Source organism: Chlamydomonas reinhardtii, chromosome 3, assembly GCF_000002595.2.
Source record: "Chlamydomonas reinhardtii strain CC-503 cw92 mt+ chromosome 3, whole genome shotgun sequence".
Taxonomy (NCBI): Eukaryota; Viridiplantae; Chlorophyta; class Chlorophyceae; order Chlamydomonadales; family Chlamydomonadaceae; genus Chlamydomonas; species Chlamydomonas reinhardtii.
In genome coordinates, this window is record NC_057006.1 from 6,386,745 (window position 1) to 6,397,329 (window position 10,585).

General features: G+C 63.0%; 2 protein-coding genes across 2 annotated transcripts in view; both read left to right on the forward strand.

Moving 5' to 3' along the window:
- The first annotated feature begins 3,890 nt into the window (after positions 1 to 3,890).
- CHLRE_03g194150v5 (uncharacterized protein) lies at positions 3,891 to 6,326 on the forward strand. Its single transcript, XM_001693061.2, has 5 exons — positions 3,891 to 4,194; positions 4,291 to 4,377; positions 4,548 to 5,020; positions 5,395 to 5,565; positions 5,753 to 6,326. The coding sequence occupies exons 1-5, from the start codon at positions 3,975 to 3,977 to the stop codon at positions 6,014 to 6,016; spliced, it is 1,215 nt and encodes a 404-aa protein (XP_001693113.1). The 5' UTR covers positions 3,891 to 3,974; the 3' UTR covers positions 6,017 to 6,326.
- A 514-nt stretch (positions 6,327 to 6,840) lies between these two features.
- Positions 6,841 to 10,585, forward strand: part of CHLRE_03g194200v5 (uncharacterized protein) — a 6,150-nt gene continuing 2,405 nt past the window's right edge. The window contains exons 1-7 of the mRNA XM_043061221.1: positions 6,841 to 7,068; positions 7,160 to 7,282; positions 7,468 to 7,563; positions 8,240 to 8,391; positions 8,878 to 9,027; positions 9,973 to 10,146; positions 10,499 to 10,537. Coding sequence (XP_042926350.1) covers positions 6,993 to 7,068; positions 7,160 to 7,282; positions 7,468 to 7,563; positions 8,240 to 8,391; positions 8,878 to 9,027; positions 9,973 to 10,146; positions 10,499 to 10,537 — 810 coding nt within the window. The 5' untranslated portion in view covers positions 6,841 to 6,992. The remainder of the gene's footprint in view (positions 7,069 to 7,159; positions 7,283 to 7,467; positions 7,564 to 8,239; positions 8,392 to 8,877; positions 9,028 to 9,972; positions 10,147 to 10,498; positions 10,538 to 10,585) is intronic.

Genomic DNA, 10,585 nt, shown 5'->3' on the forward strand with positions numbered 1-10,585 from the left:
AAGGAAAATTGTTTCGTGTTTGGCGAAGTCCTGCGGCGTTGCAGGCGCGAACTTGCCTCGGCGCGGAAGCTGCCCAGGATTGGAGCCAGCATGCCAGCAGCCCTGCGTGCCGCTGTCGCAATCAATTATAATAATGTCACTGTGTCGTGCACATGAAGCACGCACTTGACGGCCGTCGAGCGGGGACAAGCACAACCCCAGTCGACACGGCCGCACGCCGACGCCCCTGTCAAGTAGACGGCCGGGTCCCCAGCTACCCCGCCACCAACGCCAGCAAAGCTTTCTCCTTGCTCCCCAGGGTTCTGGCATTGTAATCCATATCCTACTAAGATTGTAATGTGCTGTTCATCGTGACCCGTTTGTCGAAGAACGTGTGAACGACCTCACGACCCGACCGACAAATAGGGATCAGCGAGACCCTGGCTGCCTCGGGACCCAGACGGGGGTCCAGTTGATTGTAGCAACGTACGGAAGCTGCGTGCCGCGTGCGCGTACGCACACTTCCTTCCTCTGATAACATCGAAACTAAGTGGTGTCCCTGTCCCAGATGTTGCTGACCGTTCGACACCTTGAGCCGGGCGTGCTGCCCGAGTTGCACCCCGCCAACCCACCGAGCCTGCCCACCCACCCACCCACCCCTCTCCTGTATAACACTCTGAGGGCCCGGCCCTAGTCTCAACACTAACCTCTGCAGCATCCCCGCGTCCAACCCTGAGCTACGCCTCGACGGCCTCGTACGCCTTACTGGCTCGTTGAGTGCCGCGAACCAGCCCCACCTGCCTTACCACTGTCCCATCGCACACCCATTTACAATCAACGCAGACTTGCCGCATGCACGGTAGTTCCGTTCCGACACGGGCGGATGAGGTGAGTGGGTGCTGTGCCAGTCCACCAGCAGCAACACCCCTTGCAGACATATACATTTACATGTGCAGGGCAGCCAAGAGGGCAGCTATATAGATGGCGCTGACAGGGCCGCCACTCACATGGCGCCAGCCAACCCATGCCTGCACAGCTTCAGGCGACAGGTGCAGCATTTCCTGGCAGCAGTGCGCGCGGTCACAGAAGGTGTCAGCACCACTGGGGTGGTGCTGAGGTGGTATATTCATGACGCTGGTTGCGCCCCCCAATGGAAGGCGTCGTGGCAAGGTGGCGCAGGCCTGGGCTCATACTGTGGTACGTGGCGGCGCTGGTGGTCTGGGCATCAGCTGAGAGTACCATGGCAGCGGCGATGGATGTGGAGGCGCCGTGTGGACATTCCGCTTGTCAGGCAGTCCGTGGGTGGGCGCGGGGTAGCAACCATGGGCATAGCTAGAGCACATGCCAGCTTCAACTTTGCATGGCAAACGGGTGCATTAGTGGGCGGAAGCCCACCCCCGCAACTAACAGGGGAAATACCCCATGCCGTGTAATGAGCCGTACAGGCCATCCCTGCTTTGAATCCCTTGCGCTCAGTGTTTTGGCCGGTCCTAAGGTTAACGCCTACTGATCCCTGTTGGAGACGGGGCTGAGCCGGTCTATCTCTCGCTCTCCTTAGGTTCATGACCGCGAGCCTTACTCGGCCCTCCCTTGTCCGAAGACTCCTTCCTGGCTTCCGATCACCAAGGTATGAGATCACAGGTACTGGGCAGGCTCCCTGCTATAGCCTGCTACATTGGTCTCGATACCATATGCAGTAGGACAGTCCTTCAGATGCCCAGGGCGTGTTCCGCGGGCTTATGTACGGAATGTGGCGTCGAACCACAGCGTTCCGCCTACAACCTCCCCCTTCTAGACTGCACGTCCCGGGCAGTCGCCTCGTCTTTCGAGGGTACACTTGTCGTAATTTTATCCGTGGCAGTGGGATGACCAGGCCCACGTCGCGCTTACCCCCGCCCCTAGAGTATCGCCATAGCCAACTCTCATGCGAGCGCGTCAGATCTTCGACCGTTAGTCCTCCAGGATTTAGACCCCGAACCTCCGCGGTCATGCGCGCACCACACACGGGGCCCTGATGCTCGATACCAGATGTAGTAGGACAGTCGGCAAAAGGCACATCTAGATGCCCCAGGGCGTGTTGCGCAGGGTTGTGTACCGTAGAACTACAGCGTTCCGTCTACATCACCCGTCCGTGCAGTACAAAAGCAGCCCCCGGCAAGGCAAGGCCCATCCATATTAAAAAGAGGGCGGCGGGGACGCAGTGTCATCAAGCAAACAAGCAGCGTTTTATCACCAGGACCACGCGCGAGGAAGGGGTGGTTACCAGGCACCACGTCCCAGCCACGCGGGGGAATCCGCAACGTCACGAGCGTCTGGCCCCCAGAGATCCGCCACAACGGCAGCCCCAACAGCGGACACCGTAGCCCCGGGGAGGGTGGCTCCAGCAGCCAGCCCCGCCATCACCACACGTTGCCGGCCGAGGTCCATGGCAGACAGGGCAGCAAGGCAAACAACATCCCACACCGGCGGGCTCAGACCAGGAGGCGGCTGAACCAGCCACAACGCAGCACGGCCAGAAACGCCGAAAGCGTCCTCAGACAAAGGCCATCCCCAAAGGGGGCACCGCACGCCCAGACGACGCATGCATGGGGAACGCCCCACACGTATCGGCAGCCACACGCCACAATGCCTCCTTCTTGTGGTTCTCCCACTTTAATTGCCACAGCCGGGCCAGCGTCCCGGCAAACGCACCCACCACCGTGTCTTACACCACCGACGGCACCCCCACATCCTGCACAAAGCCCAAGTGTTTGGCAGCCAAGGCAGTCATCTAGGGACCCACCTGCAAAAGAGCGCTTGCCTTCACCGTGTACTCCTGGAGCAGGATGGGCGGCCCCGCTGCCTGCGCCCACCCCAAACCCCTTGCCACATGCTGCACAGAGCACGCCACTCTCGGTGCTTTACGTATGCTACGACGAGCTGGCCGAGCAGCGCGCGCGGCAGCCTCCCAGCTTGCAGGCAACAGGGCGACCGCCGCCAAAAGCAGACCGCCGCAGCGGCCGGCGACAGTGGTCGCACCAGCGGGACCGGCAACCGGGGCTTAGGCCACCACACCCTCGCACAAAACAAGACCTTGCAGTCACCGCTATGCCAATCAAGGAGGCGGGTCCGCACCTCGTCGAGAGCATCATTAGCCGCAACCAGCATGCCCACACTTGCCAACCCAGGCACCGCAAACAAGTCATCTAAGGCCTCGTCAGACGTACGCCCATCGGCATGTAACGCCGGATAGCCGCACAAAGGCACATTGTAATAACAGGCCCACACACGGGCGGCGCCAGGCCCCCACACCGGCGGCGCCACCAGCCACCACCACCAGCCAAGTGACACACAGCCACAGCCAGCCGGGTAAAGCCCGGACACACGGGAGTCAACGGACGTTTCAAGACTTTTACGACGTTCCCTTGCATCAACAGACACAGGACTGTAGTGGCGGAGTGGCAGGTAGTCAGTCACGCCTTCGCCACTTTGGTCCACGGTGGCACGTACGAAAGCAAGTCACAAGCACCCAACACGCACCGCGTTGTCAACCCTGCGTGGCGCGCCCTAACATGCGGGACTAGGGGCAGCAGCCCCAACCCACCACACGCAGGCAGCAGTTGTATAATCGCCAGGCCAGTCCATTGTATTTGGCTGCTGGTTCCGGGTGGATGGCGCCGGGCGCACGGGCCCCGGGGCAGGTGCCCGAGGGAAGGTCTCAAGGATGGACACGCAAGGATGCCGTCGGGGCGGTCTTTGCAGTCCGCTCCAGTAAACCCGGTGCGGACGGCGCATGTAAACATAACGAATCAGGCATTCTCTTTAAAGGCATGGCGCATTAGGGCTTCCGGATGAGGCTCGGGATGAGGCTCGGGATTGCATAAAGGAGTGCGCGACAGGCTATTTATCTACATATGATCTTCGTATTGTAACAACAATCAGCTTCTCACGTTCTACACACACAAGCGAGCACCAGAATCACCGCTGCTCAAGAGGGCTGCAATTTAACTCGCACTATGGTCTCCACGCGCCGCAGCGGCCAGCGGCAGGAGACCACTCCTGAGCCGCAGCATCAAGTACAGGATTCGCCCGGCCCCAGCGGCACCTCGTCGCAACGTTCCGGCGGCCGCTCGGCCGCCGGCCGAGGGAGAGGCGCGAAGGCGGCCAAGAAGCTCGAGCCGATTGAAGAGGACACTGCTCACCATGGCGCTGAGCAACAACAAGCAACGGCAGCAGGTGTGTTCGCTGTCCCGGCTGTCGTCTTGCCAGCCTCGACCTTGAGCTGCCATGCGCCGCCTTGTATGCTCACGAAGTCTCGCTGACGCGCCGCAGGTTCTCAGCGTGAAGCGGTGGTGGCACCTGTGACCAGCACACAAGATGAAGAGCGGCGCCAATCTGGTGCCGCCGCCTCGGCGCGAGGTCAGTTCTTGAGGTCAGTTGACTCGACGACGGTGGCTGGCGCGGTACCGCCAAGCCCCCTGGTCCCGACACGCTCTCCCACCCTCTCCTGCTTGCTATGGGTGCTTTGCACGAGTTGTGTGTCAAAACTTATCGCCACTTGCCGGTGCCCGCTTTCTCTGCCCTCCCAGATGACCACGCCACGTCACCTCTTCTACGCACAACAACAACCACCACGCGGCGAGGACAATCCGCAACAACAACTACTACTACATTAACAACAGCAGCAGCTCCCTCTGGACCAGCTGCGAGCGGCTCGCAACAGCCGGCCCCGCCGAAGGCCCAGCCCGTCCACTTGGGCGACAGCGATGAGGACAGTGATGACGAGGACATCCTAGGGCCCAACCTGATGGGCCAGCTGGCGTCGTCCCTGCGGGCCGCACTTCAAGCGCGGGCGGGCACGCGGGAAGACTCTCCTGCTCCGGAGGCCGCGCGGGGCGGTGGCGGCAGCGGCAGCGGTCCGGACGCGAAGCTGGGCCTGGAGTGCGACCCCGCCGCCATCCGGTGGCAGCCGGAGGTCAAGCCCGGCGCCGAGCTGGTGAAGGGGCTGCAGCGGGTGGCTCCTGGCGTGGGTGCGGAGAAGGAGAAGGGCTTGGCAAAAAAGGTGAGCCATTCAGTGCGTGCTTGTTGCTGCCGGACAGCCCGTCGCATGCTTGTTATGCTTGTTGTTGCCTGGTAGCCACATAGCCTGGTGCACTCCTGACCAAGTGGGGCAGCACCTTACTTCAGTGGCTTAGACTGACCAGTGTGGGGCGCGCTGCGGCGTGCCGGCCATGCTCCGGCCGACAAACCGGTGTCCTGTCCCACGGGGTTCCGCATCCTCTATTGCGGCCCTCCACTATAGCTGGGACTACATCCATTGCTTCGCATCCATCCATACCTCGGCACGCATGAATGTGTCGACAAGCCATGTCGTTCTCTCCGCTTTTCCAGTCCCCCCTTTATTACTGACAACGCCGTCGTCGTCATTTGGTGCAGGTGCTGGCGCCGCCGCGGACAGGCAAGACCAGCGAGGCTGCCGCTACGTCCGCCGCCGCCGCGCCCCAGCCCTGGTACAAGCTGCCGGAGACCAAGATCACGGACGAGGTGAAGACGGAGCTGCGGCTGCTGCGGCTGAGGGGAGCTTACGACCCTAAGCGCTTCTACAAGGTGCGTGTGTGTGTGTGTCTGCTGCCTGTCGTTAGAACTGCCTCACGTAATACGAGCGCGGCGCTCGCCCAGTGCTGGGCCTTTCTTATAACCCGGGTGATGCTATGCTGTGCCTGAACCGACCACAAACCATCTGGACATGACTGACGCCCTCACCGCTCCTGACGATCTTGCTATGTGTCCACAGAGCTTCGACGAGACCAAGTTCCCCAAGCACTTCCAGATCGGCACGGTCATGGACAACCCCACGGAGTTCTACAGCAGCCGCCTGACGGCGCGCGAGCGCGGCGCCAGCATCACGCAGGAGCTGCTTGCCGACCCAGCGGTAGAGGCAGCGCGCAAGAAGCGCTACAACAAGCTGCAAGCGGAGGCGCACAAGTACCAGAAGGTCAAGAAGCGCAAGACAGACCTGAAGCGCGACACGCCCAAGCCCAAGCGCCCCAAGCACTGAGCTTGACGTGCTTCTGCTGGGTCGCTTGCTGAGCTGCGTGCGTCAGGCGGTTGTGGGACGCGGATTTAGGCGCAGGTGTAGATTACGGTAGGAGTGCTCGAGGCAAATTCATCGTGGCTAGTTTAGATAGGCATTAGGTTAGGCCGCCGCATTGGTTCTCGGCTGACCAGCATTGACACTATGAAGGGCGAACAGCAACGCCGTCGGACACCATTGGGCACATGTGCTGCCAACACTCAAGGCGTGAAGAGTTTACTATATTGTGCGCCCGACGTGGCTCCACAGTACTCTCTGTAAGACTAAGGCAAGGCAGAGACCAAAGTGTTTGGGGGCGGGTCCAATCAATTGCGCGATCAGTGAGCAGATTGCATTGGTTACAAGAGGGACCTGCTGACGCAGTGAGCAGTTCTTCAGCGCAGCGCGGTTAGCTGTGAGGGGTAGGCAGGACGCTCCCTCTGCTCCACGGTCATCGAGTGCTGCTTAGATACTGCTGTCGGTGGTCGATAACAGAGCCTGGTGGCAGCAAAAGACAGGGGGGGGGGCAGGAGACGGAAAGTCATACGCTTTGCTGGCCGTGGTGAAACAAGTTTGGGCCGGTCTGGGCGTTCAGGTCCATATCTCCCCTGTCAACCAAATGTTACCGCCAATCAACCCACAAAATTAAACACTGGCCATGCGCCAGTCAAAGGTAGGAATGTTGGGGCTCGAAGGCGACAGCAGCGGAGCTGAACTAGCGGGGGACCCTCGGTGTTAGGGTACGTGGAGGTCACTGCTGCGCTTGCATGTGCTTTGCCTTGCTAATACTGCATATAATTATCAGTTCCTAGAAGCAGGCTGGAAGCCTCCCTGTAGGCGTTATACAGCACACGGTACGACGCGAGCAATTCTCGGTTTTGCACTATCCGCGCAGTGATCTGCGCGCTGCATTTGTCTTGAGTTAGTGCACCTGTTGCCCGTAGCGACTCAAAACCCAAGAATGCTCGCTTCTCGCAACATGCGCGCCAGCGGCGCCCGTGTGGCCGCGGCTCCCGCCCAGCGCGCCATCCTGGCTGGTAGGCAGGTCTAAAATGCAATTGAGCTCACCAGCGCGGCCTGCGGCGTCGGATAGGGTCCTCAAGTCCGCTCTTGCTTGCTCGCTTGCAGCTCGCTCCGGCCGCCGCGCCTCGGTCGCCGCTAAGGCCCAGAAGAAGGAGATTATGATGTGGGAGGCTCTGCGCGAGGCCATTGACGAGGAGATGGAGCGCGACCCCACCGTCTGCGTGATGGGTAAGCGTTGCGGTCTGCATCTCGAGGCCAGGCTGGATTCGGGGCTGAATTGGGGTCCCCCATGCAACGGACTCAAACATTAGTTATCTTGGACCCGGCTGGATGTTTTGGGCCGGGCCGAGAAGGAAGCCCGCCGGGTCTCCTGACGTGGAGGAGATCGCTAAACTCTTACTCGCCGCTCGCAGGCGAGGACGTTGGCCACTACGGTGGCTCCTACAAGTGCACGCTGGGCCTGTACAAGAAGTATGGCGACATGCGCGTGCTGGACACGCCCATTTGCGGTGAGGGCGCCGGAGGGGTGTTAGTGCTCGTGCTGGCCGGGGGACGCGGGGGGCTGCGGCGGTGGCGTGGTACTGGGGTAGCGGCCTGCAGCGCCGCCCAGCAGGCGGCACAGTCGCAACTGCAGCATCAGCGGCTGGCGCTGGAGGCGGGGCCAGGCGGCAACAGAGAAAGCGCGGAGTAGCGGACCGTAACGCCCACACCCGGAGCAACGCTTGCACCAGGGCAGGCGGCAGGATGCTGCAACCTTGTACTCAAGCGCGGCAGACGTGTGGCGCAGCCCTGGCGCTCACTTCGGCCCATAGCGCACAGCAGCCGGCGCTGGCTGGGGCCTGGCAGCTGAGCCAGCGAGGGGGTTGGGCAAAGGGGGGAGGGGGCGCAAGGAGCAATGCAGAGCAGGCACGGCCGGGGCAGTCAGGCGCTGCGCATGCGCTGAGCGCTGCCTCTACAGCCCGACAGGCAGCGGCCCTGCTCGTCAGCATCTGCAGCGGGGGCAACGGCACACGTCGCTGCCGCACCCACGCGCATGCTCTAGCACCCACCAACTTCACCTCCTAGCCACAACGGCGCCCCCGCCCCCGCCTCCAATCCCACGACCCGCCCACGGCGCCCTGCTCCTCCTTCCCTTTAAAAACACCTCCCCTCTCCCGCACGCATCCCCTTTCCTACCGACCCCAGAGAACGGCTTCATGGGCATGGGTGTGGGCGCCGCCATGACCGGCCTGCGCCCCATTGTGGAGGGCATGAACATGGGCTTCCTGCTGCTGGCCTTCAACCAGATCTCCAACAACTGCGGCATGCTGCACTACACCTCGGGAGGACAGTTCAAGGTGGGCACAACGAGGCAGGGGGAGGAGGGGGACGGAAGGGAGGGGGTGGGGAGGGAGGACAAGGCAGGCGGGGGGAGGGAGGGAGGGTGAGGGGGGAATGGCTGGTTGGCGCTACGGTATCAGGTTGACTGGAGGAGGAGGCGGAAAGGGAGGAGGGCGGCACACGTGGGGTGTGGGCGGGGTACGGAGTAGGAGGGCATGGGCGGGTGACGGTACTGGGAGGGTTTGAGCTGTTGCAATAGATTGAGCGCAACTAGGGCTCCGCGCGAGGGCCATGTGGGGAGCGTGGGGATTCACGCCACCAACAAAAGTGGGGACAGAAGAGCGCAGCCTGATCGGGACGGCGAAGGACGCACGTGGTAAAGGGAGAGTGCAAACCAACAGCGGCGCAGTTGCCCTCCTGCCGGGGCCGCCATCCACCACGAACTTAACCCCATCATCCCGCTCATCACCTCCTGCCCGTTTCCGTGTTTCTCGCTCGCGCAGACCCCCCTGGTCATCCGCGGCCCCGGCGGCGTGGGTCGCCAGCTGGGCGCCGAGCACTCGCAGCGCCTGGAGTCGTACTTCCAGTCCATCCCCGGCGTGCAGCTGGTGGCCTGCTCCACCGTGCGCAACTCCAAGGCGCTGCTCAAGGCGGTGAGTGGGCGGCCGGGGGTTGCGGATGGGGACCGGGTGTTGGGGCCTCGCGGGGTTGGGGGTTGCGGGTGCGGGCAGGAATGGAGGAATGGCGTTGGCGGTCCTTCGGGTGCCAGAGGGCGGTTGTCTTCGCAATACCCAACACGGAGGGGGACGCTGCTGCGTGGCGACCAAGCGTGTACGTGGATGGTTGGGCACGGTGGTTGGGTGGGAGCGCAGCCGGTGAGCCGTCTGAAAGCGGAACGAGAAGGCGCAATGGGCGGGGAACGTGGCAGCATCTGCGCTGGAATTACAGCGCGACAGGGAGGCAGGAGGGAGGCAGGGCAGGGGAGTGTGTCAGTGGGAAGCAAGCAACAAGCGCGTCATGGCAGGTGCAGCGGCGGATCGGGCGGGGCTTGTGCATGGGTTGTGGGCACACCATCAGTGAGGTACCCGTATCGGGGCCAGCGGGTAGGCGTGTGGTGGCTGGTGGCTGGGCAAGTGTGCCAGTCAGCGGGGCGCGGCGCGTCCACACACGCTCGCCCATGCCTCAAGATGCAGCCCCGCTAACCAGCGCCAGCACTGGGGCCGCCGCCTGGGCGGCAGGCAGGCAGGCGGGCGTGTGGGGGGCGTGTGCCCCAACATGCTGCGCACCTGCGCCTGCCAGGCTCGGGCGGCACAGCCCCAGACCAGCCGCCGTCACCCCCGCACCAGGCAGCCCTCACATGTCCAGCACTCGAATCGTCGCCAGCAGCACCTACCACTGCTCCACCCGCCCCCATCGTGCTGGCCACGGTTCCCTCCCCCTGTGCCGGGCTACAACTTCACTAATTGCCTACGGTCTACCAACTCCTTAGCTAATCATGATACGGTAGTAACCCCCCCCTCGGTGACCAGCTACTCCCCGTTACCTGCTCCCTGCCCATCCAACCCGCCCCGCCTCCTATAACCCCGCCGCCTCCACAGGCCATCCGCAGCGACAACCCCATCATCTTCTTCGAGCACGTTCTGCTGTACAACGTGAAGGGCGAGGCGGGCGACAAGGACGAGGTGGCGTGCCTGGAGCGCGCCGAGGTGGTGCGGGAGGGAACCGACGTGTCCATCTTCACCTACAGCCGCATGCGCTATGTGGTCATGCAGGTGCGCCGGGGGCAGGGGGGGGGCTGGGGGGGTTGCAACTTGCAAAGATGTTTGGAAAAGCGGTACAGGGGGTTGGGGCGCGGGCGTGGTGTGTCAGGATATCACAACGGGGCGCGAGCCGTGCGTGCACGTGCGTCGGTTTTGCGTCAGCGGCAGGCTTGGGTGCCCCGCGGAGAGGTGATGCTGAACGTGTGGTGGGCGCGGGGAGGCGAGTGCTGGGCTCGACTGGATGCCCGGATGGGTCTGGTCCTGGGCGCAGCGGCTCCGCTCTCCTGTTGTTTGCCGTGCTGGTGGTGTTGCTGAGGCCGGCCCCCGCCTGTGTGCTGCCGCCGGTGCTGCTGTGTGCCTGCAGGCCGTGAGCGAGCTGGTCAAGCAGGGCTACAACCCCGAGGTGGGGGCGGGAGGGGGAGGGGCCAGGGGGGAGGGGGGGAGGGGAGGG